Here is a 16,190-nt window from a genome sequence, read left to right on the forward strand (position 1 = left end):
CTAGACGCAAATGGGCGTGGCCTATTTGGGGAGATGCTTCGTGACCCAAGGAATCCAGGGAAAAACAAAATTTTGATTTTACGACCTACGGTTCAAGAGTTATAAATAAATAAAGAATACATTTTATCTATAACAATAGTCTGGTTGGCCATTCGGGCAACCACACTAATAATTAGAACCTCTGTGGTGCAGTGGTTTAGATACAGGACTTGCAACCAGAAGGTTCCCAGTTCAAATTCAACCAGGACATTTTCCCAACTTTTATCTGACTCTTGTGTTCTGTATCTAATCTTTCAGTGAATAGCCTGCAAGAGACCAGAGAAACTATGGTGCCGTGTCATTGCTCCGACGGCTCATTAGTCCGACGGTTACTAAGCCTATACCTAACCCTAACCCTAACCCTAACCGCACGCGGAAGCCACGTAGTCGGAGTATACAGGCCTTACACACAAAAGGTTCTGAGTTCAAAACCAACAAGGAATATTTCCAACTTTTATGGCTGTTTCACCTTTATCTAACCTTTCAATGAAGAACATGCAAGTGAACAGAATTAGGATGAATTACAGTGGTGCAGTGATTGAGATACGGGGCTTATAACCAGAAGGTTGCTGGTTCAAATCCAACAAGGACATTTTTTGAACTTTTACCTGACTCTAATCTTTTAGTGAAAAACACGCAAGTGAACATAGTCAGTAAGACTCACTGTGGTGCAGTGGTTAATATACAGGGCATACAACCGGAAGGTCCCCAGTTCAAGTCCGACCTGGACATTTTTCCAACTTTTACCTGACTCTTGCACCTTCAAATCCCACACATGCTCCCCACATATGCTGATTTCCAGGACTTGATTTCCAGGATTTGAGTCTTGAGTCCCAAGACTCAAGACCCAAAAGAGTCTTGAGTCGAACCAATTACTCCCGCGGAGACATCAAATTTCTCTTTTGGGCCTTGAGTCTTAAGACCCAAAAGAAGGTGAACTGACTGTAAAGATTCAAAATGTCATATATAGAATAGAAACCCCATTCAAACTTTAAAATGTTCATCCTAATATGGACATTTTTGCCTGAAAAGGGATCTTTGATATGTTTCATTGTTTTAGAATAGTACTCCTTTAAAAGTTCATAGATTTATAATGGAGGTCAATGGAAGATTTTGGGACCTCAAAAAAACACTTTCACCTAGAAACTCCATTCACATCATTTGTGCTCCACCTTACTGTGGACATGCATGCTTGAGATGTTTTACTTTGAAATGATTTGTAGTTTTTGAAATATTTAACTTTAAGCGCCCAATGCATTGTCGATGCGGCAATGGACATTTAAAGGCAGGCTTACAACTACATACTTACGCCTAGTAACCTCATTCATATGTAACCCAGGTAACTAACCAAGGTGACAGGTAACCATGGTAACCAGGCAATCATTCAATCAGCAGGAAAAGTATAAATGTCTGGCTACCATGGTGTCATTTTCCTGCCACTCCCTCCACTCCCTCCTCAGTGTTTGCTGGCAGCATGGTGTGTCTGCTGCTGCTGTGTACTCTTATACTCCTATGCTTCATACTCAACGGTGAGTTAAAGTTGGTTCAGTGTCAATGGTTTGGTTGTTTGGTCATGGTACAATGTGTGGTAAATGTTTGCCATTTGAACTACATCTGCCTTGGAATTCTCATGATAAACATGCTAGTGAGCTAGCAGCTACAAAAATGGCAGATCGACAAGGCTGAACTTGCCTTGTCTTATATTTATATTAATTTTGAGTTTAATTGACTTTATTTTGAGTTAATGATGAAGTGTTTTATGACTTCATGTTTTGAGTATCATTTTTGTATTTTATTTTCTATGAGAATTTATTATTTAATGAATCATGAATAATGACACAATTTATTATTTAATGAAAAGTCATAAAATAATTTGTTGGAACTTGACATTGTTGTACAACTAGATGACTGATTATTTTATTTCACCTGGCCTTTTAGGTCAGGTTTTTGTGATTCGGCTGGATTCGATCCGATGTTGATGGCGAGCCTCCCACACTGACCCAACCGGACCCGGATTCTGGGGCCTAACTCCCTACCTCCACTCCGTGTGGTAGACAAAAGGACAGGTTCCATTCCCCTTGAATTCCCCCCTGACAGATCCACTGACTCTGAAAACTTTAAAGGGCCCCCATTTTTTAATTTTCTTTATAAATGAAATGAACTGTTTGTTCTGAATTATTATTTTGTTCTAATACAATCTTTAAGGTGAACTTTTGTGTCTGTCTCTAAATTCATTGAGTTTTACACACATTGAGCTCACCACTGAACCTAGTATTCATATCTACTATCTAACAGTCGTTATCTTTGCGCAACTGGCTACACATACTTTAAAGTGTTCATCTTACTGTGGACATGTTTGCCTGAAAAGGAATCTTTGAAATGTTGCATAGTTTTAGAATTGTACTCCTTTAAAAGTTCAGAGATTTAGAATGGAGGCGGATGGAAGGTTTTGGGACCTCAAAAAAACACTTTCACCTAGAAACTCCATTCACAGTTCAAAAAATCCCCCTTACTGTGAACATGCATCCTTGAGATGTTTTACTTTGAAATGATTTGTAGTTTTTGAAATATTTAACAATGAGCGCTCAATGCATTGTCAATGGCAATGGATATTTAAAGGGAAAAGGGTACAAACTTTGCCAGGCTAAGTTAACAGAACAAGTCAGAACCTCTGTGGTGCAGTAAATAGCCTGAAACGTACTCCTAACAGGTTTTTGGGGGGACGATTTTGGCCTCCACACTTAGTGATTTTTTCGGATTTAACTTTCGTTTTGGTAGTGACAAACTTTAGTTTTGGTAGTGACCCAATGGTGAAAAAATAAATGTACTAAGTCCAGAGCTCGAAGAATGTTAGGGACCAAAAAAAGCCACTACAAAGTACTACCAATCAACTCTAAATTGCCTGAAACGTACTCCTAACAGGTTTTTGGGGGGACGATTTTGGCCTCCACACTTAGTGATTTTTTTGGATTTAACTTTCGTTTCGGTAGTGACACAAAAACGTTTCGGTAGTGACACAATGGTGAAAAAAAAATTACTACACTACAAAGTACTACCAATCAACTCTCCAATCAACTTTAAATTGCCTGAAACGTACTCCTAACAGGTTTTTGGGGGAACACATTTTTTTCCGTTTCGGTAGTGACACCATTGTGTCACTACCGAAACGAATAAAAAATTACTAAGTCCAGAGCTCGATGAATGTTAGGGACCAAAATAAAAGTCACTACCAATCAACTTTAAATTGCCTGAAACGTACGTAACAGGTTTTTGGGGGAACAATTTTTTTCCCGTTTCGGTAGTGACACCATTGTGTCACTACCGAAACGGATAAAAAAATACTAAGTCCAGAGCTCGATGAATGTTAGGGACCAAAAAAAAAGTCACTACCAATCAACTTTAGATTGCCTGAAACGTACTCCTAACAGGTTTTTGGGGGAACAATTTTGTCACTACCGAAACACCATTTTGTCACTACCGAAACGAAAAAAAAAGTTTGTCACTAAAAAATCACTAAGTATGGAGGCCAAAATCGTCCCCCCAAAAACCTGTTAGGAGTACGTTTCAGGCAATTTAGAGTTGATTGGTAGTACTTTGTAGTGGAGTAAAACATTTTTTTCACCATTGTGTCACTACCGAAACGTTTTTGTGTCACTACCGAAACGAAAGTTAAATCCGAAAAAATCACTAAGTGTGGAGGCCAAAATCGTCCCCCCAAAAACGTGTTAGGAGTACGTTTCAGGCAATTTAGAGTTGATTGGTAGTACTTTGTAGTGGAGTAATTTTTTTTTCCACCATTGTGTCACTACCGAAACGTTTTTGTGTCACTACCGAAACGAAAGTTAAATCCGAAAAAATCACTAAATTTAGAGGCCAAAATTGTCCCCCCAAAACTTTGTAGTGGAGTCATTTTTGTTTTCACCATTGTGTCACTACCGAAACGTTTTTGTGTCACTACCGAAACGAAAGTTAAATCCGAAAAAATCACTAAGTGTGTAGGCCAAAATCGTCCCCCCAAAAACCTGTTAGGAGTACGTTTCAGGCAATTTAAAGTTGATTGGAAGTGACTTTTTTTTTTGGTCCCTAACATTCATCGAGCTCTGGACTTAGTCATTTTTTTCCCGTTTCGGTAGTGACACTACCGAAACCAAAAAGAAAAAAATTCCCCCAAAAACCTGTTAGGAGTACGTTTCAGGCAATTTAAAGTTGATTGGTAGTGACTTTTTTTTTGGTCCCTAACATTCATCGAGCTCTGGACTTAGTAATTCTTCGGTAAAAGTGACACAATGGTGTCACTACCGAAACGAAAAAAAAATTGTTCCCCCAAAAACCTGTTAGGAGTACGTTTCAGGCAATTTAAAGTTGATTGGTAGTGACTTTTTTTTGGTCCCTCAATGCATTGACAATTGCAATGGATATTTAAAGTGAAAAGGGTACAACCTTTGACAGGCTAAGTAAACAGAAGAAGTCAGAACTTCTGTGGTGCAATGGTTAGTTAGATACAGGACTTGCAACCAGAAGGTTACCGGTTCAAGTCTAACCAAGACAGGTTTCCAGCCTATACCTGACTCTTGCACAAATTCAAATTCAACTGGTGCTCTTTTTATTTTTCTCCCAAGACTCTAGCCGATCTACAAGCTCACAACGTGTCGCATTGCGACCCGCATCGCGACCCAAAAGAGTCTTGAGTCGAACCAATTACTCCTGCGGAGACATCAAATTTCTCTTTTGGGCCTCGAGTCTTGGGACTCAAGGCCCAAAAGAGAAATTTGATGTCTCCCCGGGAGTAATTGGTTCGACTCAAGACCCAAAAAGAAGGTGAACTGACTGTAAAGATTCAAAATGTCATATATAGAATAGAAACCCCATTCAAACTTTAAAATGTTCATCCTAATATGGACATTTTTGCCTGAAAAGGGATCTTTGAAATGTTTCACTGTTTTAGAATAGTACTCCTTTAAAAGTTCATAGATTTATAATGGAGGTCGATGGACGATTTTGGGACCTCAAAAAAACACTTTCACCTAGAAACTCCATTCATAGTTCAAAAATTCCACCTTACTGTGGACATGCATGCATGAGATTTTTTCTTTGAAATCATATGTAGTTTTGGAGATATTTAACTTTAAGCGCACAATAACTAGACGCGTCGCAATTCAGGGCAATTGCAGAGTGTGGTTGCGCCGACGCGGGTCGCTGCCGCCGGGACTCGAGGAATACCTCGAATACCTTTTCTGAGAAAAAAATACTTGAATTGGAGTTTTTTTATTTTACCATTAAAGTGGATGGGGAAATTAAATGCACTAATAAATCAATATCAATTAAACTATGTAACCAATCTCTTAGTCATGTCATGTTTACCACTGTGGTGGTACCGTAACCTTTTTAGGTTGACATAGAAGTTGATTGATGCCTTTTATACTGCTTTTATATTTTTTAACAGTAAAAAAAACATCAGGTGCTATTGGTACCAGTGGTTTGTCAATCTATTGACAGTAGCAAAGAAGGTGCATGCATAGTATATATATTTTTTAATGATGTTAGAAAAAAGAAATATTGTATATAGCTTCTCAATTCCAAATTGTAAATATGAAGTCTTTCTTTATAGATGTCATGGATTTTTGTTTTGTTTTGACATTTGCAATATATTAAACATCAGGCTACTAAAACTGCAAAAAGGTTTTTTATTGCACCCGAGTTGCACCCGTTTTTATTGTCGCCGTTGCCAGAGCATCCATTTACAGTCATCATGCACTGGGTTTACAACCCAGTGACAACTGACAACTAATCTAGATACTCAACCATAATTCATGCCACTTATGAGCCTTTCTATTGTCAATGTAACGTATGTTTCCATTGTCTTCTTGTGCCAACTCATTTCTCAGTCAATGCAGATTTTATGATACTGACCATGATACTGACAGGATACCTATACCTACCATGATAGCTACTTACATGATACTGACATTATACTGACCATTATACTGACATGATACTGACATGACACTGACCATTATACTGACATGATACTGACCATGATAGCTACTTACATGTTACTGACAGGATACTGACCATGATACTAACACATGACAATAACAACATTATACGTAATAACAATTTGAGTGTTTCCACAAATGTTAGGGACTAATTATTATTAATGAAGAAAAAAATGTATAGTGTGGTTCTGGTATGTGTACTATGCTGTGTGTTGATGTTTCTTTTTTTGTCTGTTTATGTGTACAAAACGAGGGAAATGTAGCCAATCACTGGATTGTTGGAAAAAAGCGCCCCTGTTCAGTGGAACTTACTTGGATACAGGTTCAAACCCAGTCAACAGTCAATTCAACTGAAACCAAAAATAAAACAGATAACAATGCACAGATTTGATAACATAAAGGGGTAGTTTTATTGATGATTTTATGTAATTATTATCAGTTAATTTTTCTTTACATTTATAAGTGTTTATAATACCTTTACATTCATTGAAATCACTTTGTTGTCTCGGGACACGTTCAATCTGCATCTGCCTGATGGTTGCACGTAATATACCCATTTCTATTCAGTAAATAGCCTCCAATTATGTCTATATTCACTGATCTTTAATACAAAGTGATGTAGTACCGCTGTATAGCTTGTTGCCTATGTTTCTGTATGTATGTCTATACTAATCCCTGTGTGGTGTGCTTACATGTGAATGGCTTTGGGAAGAGCATAGACCCAAAATCATACAGGGTATAGGACAGATTAGATATGGCCTTGGTTTGGTCTGCCTGTCTTATTTAGCTTTTATGTTACAAAAAAAAACATCTCTTTGTTATGTCCTAGTTCATAAATACAGTATATATTATAATCATTCATCTTTGTGCTGAAATCAAAAGCTGTGCTGCATTTGGTTAAAAACAACTTCAACATCAATAAGACACAGGGGAGAGAGCTTATGTTGTGATGGGTTTACAGTGAACTTAGTTTGTCATGTCCCTGACGATGTCAGAACTATAGCTTTGTATTCTTTTTACATCAAAGGAATGCAAAAGACAGAGAGAGAGACGCAAGAAAGAGAGGAACAAGAGAGGATGAGAGGGAAAGAGAGGGATAATTATTTAAGGGGGTGCTAGGAAATGTTTAGGGGTGTGTGTGTGTGTGTGTGTGTGTGTGTGTGTGTGTGTGTGTGTGTGTGTGGCTGTGTGTGGCTGTGTGTGTGTGTGTGCACTAAAGCCTGGAGACATCTCCAGTAAAATAGGAAAAACATCTACGTATGGACGTTGTCCGATGTGCTGTGACGTCAGCATCTCATTTACATACATTACCTAACTCAGTCACTCGTTGGTTATATAGATGGATATGTCGTGATGACATGTACTGTACAAGAAAGAACACAATACCACAGGAACTGACAATGATGGGCTACCAACAAAACTGCTTGGAAAATGTCATATTTCTGTGTGTGTGTGTGTGTGTGTGTGTGTGTGTGTGTGTGTGTGTGTGTGTGTGTGTGTGTGTGTGTGTGTGTGTGTGTGTGTGTGTGTGTGTGTGTGTGTGTGTGTGTGTGTGTGTGTGTGTGTGTGTGTGTGTGTGTGTGTGTGTGTGTGTGTGTGTGCGTGCGTGTGTGTATTTCTACGTCTGTGTGCGCAGTCTGTGTGTGCAGAATGACTCTCATAACGATCTACAGGTGCATGAGGCCGATCATGAACAATAATCAAACAATTAATCGATTAAATAATAAATCCAATAAAACAACAAGAACAGATGTCAGACATAATATATCCTTTACAGTGGGCGGGACCACAGGAGGTGATTTATGTTACGTCCCATGGTGGATGGACGGTCCTGTCAGCCAATCACAGCGCTTCTTAGAAGTTGAGTGTCTCTGACATCATCTTCCACCAGTCCATGAGCTCCTCCTTCTCTTCCTCCTTCCTCTCCATCAAAGACTCCAACTCAAAGTCCACCTGACACACACACACACACACACACACACACACACACACACACACACACACACACACACACACAGACAGACAGACAGACAGACAGACAGACAGACAGACAGACAGACAGACAGACAGACAGACAGACAGACAGACAGACAGACAGACAGACAGACAGACAGACAGACCAATAGATGGGAATAGGAAAGAGTACAATTGACTTCATTAGCATGTTTCTCATGACATTTCATCAGTTTACTGTGAGGATATTGCAAGAGGGCCAGCAAATAATTGCCAAAACATTTTTTTTTTGCTAATATAATATTAATATAAAAAGAACGTTTCTTTAAAACATTGAAAACGATTGTGATACCAATAAACAGGAACTTAACCCAATAAAAACTGGGAAAGCATCTGTGTCATATTAGATTTTAACCACTTTAATCATTATTTTATACTTTGGCTATTCAAAAATAGCAGATATACAAGCTCAGCTTGTAAATCTGCTATTTTTGAAAAATCTTGAAAATGTGTGCAAATCTTTGAATATATATACATTTTAAAGTGGACATTTTTAACTCAAATCTTTGCTTCTGGGGGTCCCTGGAACAAAATATTTTGAGATGGTTTTCAGAAAACTGTTGACCCATCTGACCACTTAACATGGCAGCGACAAGTGGTCAGATGAGTGGGCTGAGAATGCTTTCGCGATTTTCAAGTGGACCCTGATCCAGAAAAAGGTTGGAAACCCCTGGTTTACAGTCAGTTGTACAGATCCATGTATGTAATAGAGCTTCTCACCCTGCTGGCGGGGCTGTGGGGAATAGCCACCTTCTTGATGACAGTGAGGAAACCAGGGGCAGTTGCAGCCACCTTGTAATTCCCAGGGGCCAGCAGACGCCAGTAGTCCCCATCTTTGGCTGTAGAATGACAGAGTATTAAAGACGGGGTGCCGTGATTTTCAGTGACCCCCCCCCCCCTAAAACATAATCATCAGGTATTATATCAATATGGATTTGACACCCTGTAAAATAAGATGTGTCAACTATGTTGGCTAATTATCATTAACTGTAATCTTGTCATGGATAATCAGGCATAATCAGGTATTTCAACTATGTTGTAGATTGTTATTTGTATACGGCAATCATGTTATTTGTAATTCTATATATCAATAATTGTCTGTTTTCCAAATCATGTTCTATTAATGTTTTGGTAGCACTTTACAATAATGACCCGTTATAAAGCATTTATAAACGTTTATAAGTAGTTTGTAAACTATTAACAAATCATTAACAACCTGTTTGTTGACATTCGTAAATGATTACTAAAACCTTTATAACTACAGTTACAAATCATTTGTAAAGTATTAGTAAGTAGTGAACTATTCATGAATAAGCCATTTATATACATCTGTAAAAGATTATTAAATCATTTGTAACGACCCATTCTAAAGCATTTATAAACGTTTATAAGCAGTTTGTAGACTATTAACAAATCATTAACAACCTGTTTATTGACATTCGTAAATGATTACTAAAACCTTTATAACTACGGTTACAAATCATCTATAAAGGTATTAGTAACTATTCATGAATAAGCCATGTATAATACATCTGTAAATGATTATTAAATCATTTGTAACTGATGTTACATAATATATACAAGCTATTGGTAGCTTGTTCATGTTTAGTTAAACATTCCTAAAGTATCTATAAATCCTTAGTACATGTTATTATGTGCCCTATAGTAAAGTGAAGACAGTTCATCATTTACAACTGTCTGTTAATGTGTTTGTTCATGTTTAACATGCTTTGTAAAACATTCCTAAAATATCTATAAATCCTTTGTACATGTTATTATGTGCCCTACAGTAAAGTGAAGACAGTTCATCATTTATGACTGTCTGTTAATGTGGACTTTCTCCTTACCTGTTGCAAACTACCTGGCTTTCATGAATGCAGACACCAAACAATTACTAGAATTATCATTCATGTTAAGCAAATGATGCGTAAGACATTCGTAAAGAGTATGTAAACCATTTGTGGTGTTAGGGACCAAAGAAGTCACTACAAAGTACTACCAATCAACTCTAAATTGCCTGAAACGTACTCCTAACAGGTTTTTGGGGGGACGATTTTGGCCTCCACACTTAGTGATTATTGAGGATTTAACTTTCGTTTCGGTGGTGACCAACTTTCGTTTCGGTAGTTTGATTACAAAATGTAAGTTGTGTAAAAAATAATCTGACTATACTAAGTTGTTATTTGTTTGTTTAAGTCAGGCTATACTCTACTCAGAGTCATAAGTTTACAAAATGTACTAAAGTACAGTGAACGTCTGTGCGGTTTGTCCTCATCACTGAAAATAACGTACATGTAAACTGATGTCATGTGCAGTTGGGGTGAAGAAACACAACCATTTCACTCCTAATAATACCTATTTGATTTGACATCCTGACTTGCTGCTGTAGCTGAGGCTTGAACCTGTTACCTGCGGCTCACTAGTCAGTGACTCTATCCATTCACCTACCGCTGTTTCCTTGGAATCTGCGGTTCTGAAACGTTTTGTTGTCAACCCCCCAAATTGACATGTATTTGGGCAGTGGACCCCAATGTGAAAAGATGTAGTGTCAGGCCCCCCCATGAAAAAGATTTATATTTATGCTGTAACACATTTTTTTAAAGTTATTTGTCTTGTTTGTTGTTCAAGTCAAAGCACCAGGAAGGCTGTACTTGTCAGCCATATGTTAGCTCAATGGGTTGAGACGCAGTATTCATGATCCAGAGGCCATGAGTTCAAATCCCATTGATGTCTTTCCTATGATTCTTTCCTTTGCAGACTGGCTTCCAGAAGATCAACTGAAAACTACCATGAAGGCTATATTTGTCATCCAACTGTTAGCTCAATGGGTTGAGACGCAGTATACATGATCCAGAGGCCATGAGTTCAAATCCCATTGATGTCTTTCCTATGATTCTTTCCTTTGCAGACTGGCTTCCAGAAGATCAACTGAAAACTAGCAGGAAGGCTGTACTTGTCAGCCATCTGTTAGCTCAATGGGTTGAGACGCAGTATTCATGATCCAGAGGCCATGAGTTCAAATCCCATTGATGTCTTTCCTATGATTCTTTCCTTTGCAGACTGGCTTCCAGAAGATCAACTGAAAACTACCAGGAAGGCTGTACTTGTCAGCCACCTGTTAGCTCAATGGGTTGAGACGCAGTATTCATGATCCAGAGGCCATGAGTTCAAATCCCATTGATGTCTTTCCTATGATTCTTTCCTTTGCAGACTGGCTTCCAGAAGATCAACTGAAAACTACCAGGAAGGCTGTACTTGTCAGCCATCTGTTAACTCAATGGGTTGAGACGCAGTATACATGATCCAGAGGCCATGAGTTCAAATCCCACTGGTGTTTTTACTGTGATGCTTCCCTTTGCAGACTAACTTCTAGAAAAACAAGTTAAAACCACCAGAAAACCTGTAACTCTCAGCCAACAGCATAGCTCAACTGGTAGAGCGTCTGTCCAATAACATGACTTGACTTGACTTGAGTGGGTTCGATTCCCACTCGAGTCAAGTGTCCCCGGTAACTTGGGGCAACGGATAAATTGACTGATATCCTTAGTGATGCTTCCCTTTGCAGACTAACTTCTAGAAAAACAAGTTAAAACCACCAGGAAACCTGTAACTCTCAGCCTACAGCATAGCTCAACTGGTAGAGTGTCTGTCCAATAACATGACTTGACTTAACTTCAAGTACGGATATCAGTCAATTTATCCGCTGCTCCAATTTACCGGGGACTTGACGTTAGTGGGAATCGAACCCAGGACCGCTCGGTCCTGGGTTGAACTGGATTTGAACCAGCACACTCCTACAAGTTATTCTACGGATATCAGTCAATTTATCCGTTGCCCCAAGTTACCGCGGACACTTGCCTCGAGTGGGAATCGAACCCACTCAAGTCAAGTCAAGTCATGTCATGTTATTGGACAGACGCTCTACCAGTTGAGCTATGCTGTTGGCTGAGTTACAGGTTTCCTGGTGGTTTTAACTTGTTTTTCTAGAAGTTAGTCTGCAAAGGGAAGCATCACTAAGGATATCAGTCAATTTATCCGTTGCCCCAAGTTACCGGGGACACTTGACTCGAGTGGGAATCGAACCCACTCAAGTCAAGTCAAGTCATGTTATTGGACAGACGCTCTACCAGTTGAGCTATGCTGTTGGCTGAGAGTTACAGGTTTTCTGGTGGTTTTAACTTGTTTTTCTAGAAGTTAGTCTGCAAAGGGAAGCATCACAGTAAAAACACCAGTGGGATTTGAACTCATGGCCTCTGGATCATGTATACTGCGTCTCAACCCATTGAGTTAACAGATGGCTGACAAGTACAGCCTTCCTGGTAGTTTTCAGTTGATCTTCTGGAAGCCAGTCTGCAAAGGAAAGAATCATAGGAAAGACATCAATGGGATTTGAACTCATGGCCTCTGGATCATGAATACTGCGTCTCAACCCATTGAGCTAACAGGTGGCTGACAAGTACAGCCTTCCTGGTAGTTTTCAGTTGATCTTCTGGAAGCCAGTCTGCAAAGGAAAGAATCCTAGGAAAGACATCAATGGGATTTGAACTCATGGCCTCTGGATCATGAATACTGCGTCTCAACCCATTGAGCTAACAGATGGCTGACAAGTACAGCCTTCCTGCTAGTTTTCAGTTGATCTTCTGGAAGCCAGTCTGCAAAGGAAAGAATCATAGGAAAGACATCAATGGGATTTGAACTCATGGCCTCTGGATCATGTATACTGCGTCTCAACCCATTGAGCTAACAGTTGGATGACAAATATAGCCTTCATGGTAGTTTTCAGTTGATCTTCTGGAAGCCAGTCTGCAAAGGAAAGAATCATAGGAAAGACATCAATGGGATTTGAACTCATGGCCTCTGGATCATGAATACTGCGTCTCAACCCATTGAGCTAACATATGGCTGACAAGTACAGCCTTCCTGGTGCTTTGACTTGAACAACAAACAAGACAAATAACTTTAAAAAAATGTGTTACAGCATAAATATAAATCTTTTTCATGGGGGGGGGCCTGACACTACATCTTTTCACATTGGGGTCCACTGCCCAAATACATGTCAATTTGGGGGGTTGACAACAAAACGTTTCAGAACCGCAGATTCCAAGGAAACAGCTGTAGGTGAATGGATAGAGTCACTGACTAGTGAGCCGCAGGTAACAGGTTCAAGCCTCAGCTACAGCAGTAAGTCAGGATGTCAAATCAAATAGGTATTATTAGGAGTGAAATGGTTGTGTTTCTTCACCCCAACTGCACATGACATCAGTTTACATGTACGTTATTTTCAGTGATGAAGACAAACCGCACAGACGTTCACTGTACTTTAGTACATTTTGTAAACTTATGACTCTGAGTAGAGTATAGCCTGACTTAAACAAACAAATAACAACTTAGTATAGTCAGATTATTTTTTACACAACTTACATTTTGTAATCAAACTACCGAAACGAAAGTTGGTCACCACCGAAACGAAAGTTAAATCCTCAATAATCACTAAGTGTGGAGGCCAAAATCGTCCCCCCAAAAACCTGTTAGGAGTACGTTTCAGGCAATTTAGAGTTGATTGGTAGTACTTTGTAGTGACTTCTTTGGTCCCTAACACCACAAATGGTTTACATACTCTTTACGAATGTCTTACGCATCATTTGCTTAACATGAATGATAATTCTAGTAATTGTTTGGTGTCTGCATTCATGAAAGCCAGGTAGTTTGCAACAGGTAAGGAGAAAGTCCACATTAACAGACAGTCATAAATGATGAACTGTCTTCACTTTACTGTAGGGCACATAATAACATGTACAAAGGATTTATAGATATTTTAGGAATGTTTTACAAAGCATGTTAAACATGAACAAACACATTAACAGACAGTTGTAAATGATGAACTGTCTTCACTTTACTATAGGGCACATAATAACATGTACTAAGGATTTATAGATACTTTAGGAATGTTTAACTAAACATGAACAAGCTACCAATAGCTTGTATATATTATGTAACATCAGTTACAAATGATTTAATAATCATTTACAGATGTATTATACATGGCTTATTCATGAATAGTTACTAATACCTTTATAGATGATTTGTAACCGTAGTTATAAAGGTTTTAGTAATCATTTACGAATGTCAATAAACAGGTTGTTAATGATTTGTTAATAGTCTACAAACTGCTTATAAACGTTTATAAATGCTTTAGAATGGGTCGTTACAAATGATTTAATAATCTTTTACAAATGTATATAAATGGCTTATTCATGAATAGTTCACTACTTACTAATACTTTACAAATGATTTGTAACTGTAGTTATAAAGGTTTTAGTAATCATTTACGAATGTCAACAAACAGGTTGTTAATGATTTGTTAATAGTCTACAAACTACTTATAAACGTTTATAAATGCTTTATAACGGGTCATTATTGTAAAGTGCTACCAATGTTTTTAATGTTGTTATAAATAGAGGCCTCGTATAAGCCCTTTGCCTTTTTGCCTCCATTTTTCCTTTTTATATTTTGTGTACTGTTTTTTGTATTGTATTTACATGTTGTGCTAAATAAATAAATCTACTAAAAAATAAAATAAACACAAAGAATAAATACTATTCCTGGTAGTCCTTGTTTATATCGCTATACCTATTGCTGATGATTATAGCAATAATAAATAATGTACATCCAGGTCAAAGTGGGGAAATTGGCTTTGGTGCAGTACCTGTCAAGTCCACTAGATAGAGGCATTACAACATCAACCTATGAGATGGTAAAATAATAATCCTAATAATGCTAAAATAATGTCCAAGGACCATAGACAGTAGTGATGCGTGGGTTGACCTGTAACCCGCTAGTCCCGCAAATTGGATATGCTTCACTAGAGCTTGACGTGAGTTCAGGTGGGCAGGTCAACACACATACAAAAAAAAAGAAAAGGAAAAAATCCTCATGGGGCATCATGGACCTCTCTCTCCCTCTATCTCTCTCTTTCTCCTCTCTCATTCTCTCTCCCCCTCTGTGGCTTTCTCCTCATTCCACTCACAGCACAGCCTTGTCTGCATTATCTTTGAGTATGTCTTGTAATTTTGTAGGCCGCTGTATCTACATTGACTTTGGATTAGGGATGCACATTATCGATTCAATCATTGTTCACGTCATCGATTGATCATCGATTAATTAAGCAGTGATTTTTCTGAGAACCTGAATTTACTAATACTATATAATATATAATACATCGATCTATCTATCTATATATCTATACAACTTGCAGAGGACCGTCCTCAATACATTGTGTTGGGTTGACGTGTACCTGTGGTAATGTCATGGTCGATGCCCTCAACAGAGATGGTGGCGTTGGAGATTCCATTCCCCTGTAGATCTCGCACAAAGCCCTTTACACCTCGGTGAACCTAGGAATACACACACACACGCACACGCACACGCAGAAAACATTTACTGACTGCTCTGCAAAGTACACTTAATTCCCTTAATCCCAGTCCAGACCAAACATTCGCAACACAGCGACTTGCAACTTGCAGCCACTTTCAACAGAATCCTAAAACTGTGGTTTGCATTTGCAACTGGACAGTCCAATCCCCGGGCGCCGAGCTGCCATGACACAACAATATTATATCTTTTATACTCTTGTATAAAAATATGAAATAGCTACTGTATACGCCCTCCTTTCTTTTCTCCCATTTGTTCGCTTTATTTTTGTCTCTCCTATACTCGGCAGGTGCGTGCGTGCGAAGCTAGATGCTAGACTGTGTGTGTGTGTGTTTGTTTGTGTGTGTGTGTGTGTGTGTGTGTGTGTGTGTGTGTGTGTGTGTGTGTGTGTGTGTGTGTGTGTGTGTGTGTGTGTGTGTGTGTGTGTGTGTGTGTGTGTGTGTGTGTGTGTGTGTGTGTGTGTGTGTGTGTGTGTGTGTGTGTGTGTGTGTGAGTAAGAGAGAAAGAGATAACATCTGAGCATGTTCTCTATGTTCGTAGAGAAATGTGTTGCAACTATTTGTTGTGATTGGACAAGTTGAAACACTTGCGAGGCAATGAGCCGGCATGCGTCCACCTACAATGGGGTAATACAAACCGCTGCAACGGTTTTGTCACATTGCGAAACATTGGTGTAGTCTGGGATTTTATTGGTTGGGTTTATACTCATAA

At 38.7% G+C, this 16,190-nt stretch overlaps 1 protein-coding gene across 1 annotated transcript in view; it reads right to left on the bottom strand.

The window, feature by feature from the left end:
* Nucleotides 1–6,419: 6,419 nt before the first annotated feature.
* The window catches only part of cpe (carboxypeptidase E), a 33,700-nt gene continuing 23,929 nt past the window's right edge, over nt 6,420–16,190 (bottom strand). Inside the window, exons 7-9 of the mRNA XM_084042742.1 lie at nt 15,343–15,442; nt 8,769–8,887; nt 6,420–7,988 (exon numbers count right to left, since the gene is read on the bottom strand). Coding sequence (XP_083898868.1) covers nt 7,890–7,988; nt 8,769–8,887; nt 15,343–15,442 — 318 coding nt within the window. The 3' untranslated portion in view covers nt 6,420–7,889. The remainder of the gene's footprint in view (nt 7,989–8,768; nt 8,888–15,342; nt 15,443–16,190) is intronic.

The sequence above is a fragment of the Gymnoscopelus microlampas genome (genome assembly GCF_963454915.1).
Source record: "Gymnoscopelus microlampas genome assembly, chromosome: 2".
Lineage (NCBI taxonomy): Eukaryota > Metazoa > Chordata > Actinopteri > Myctophiformes > Myctophidae > Gymnoscopelus > Gymnoscopelus microlampas.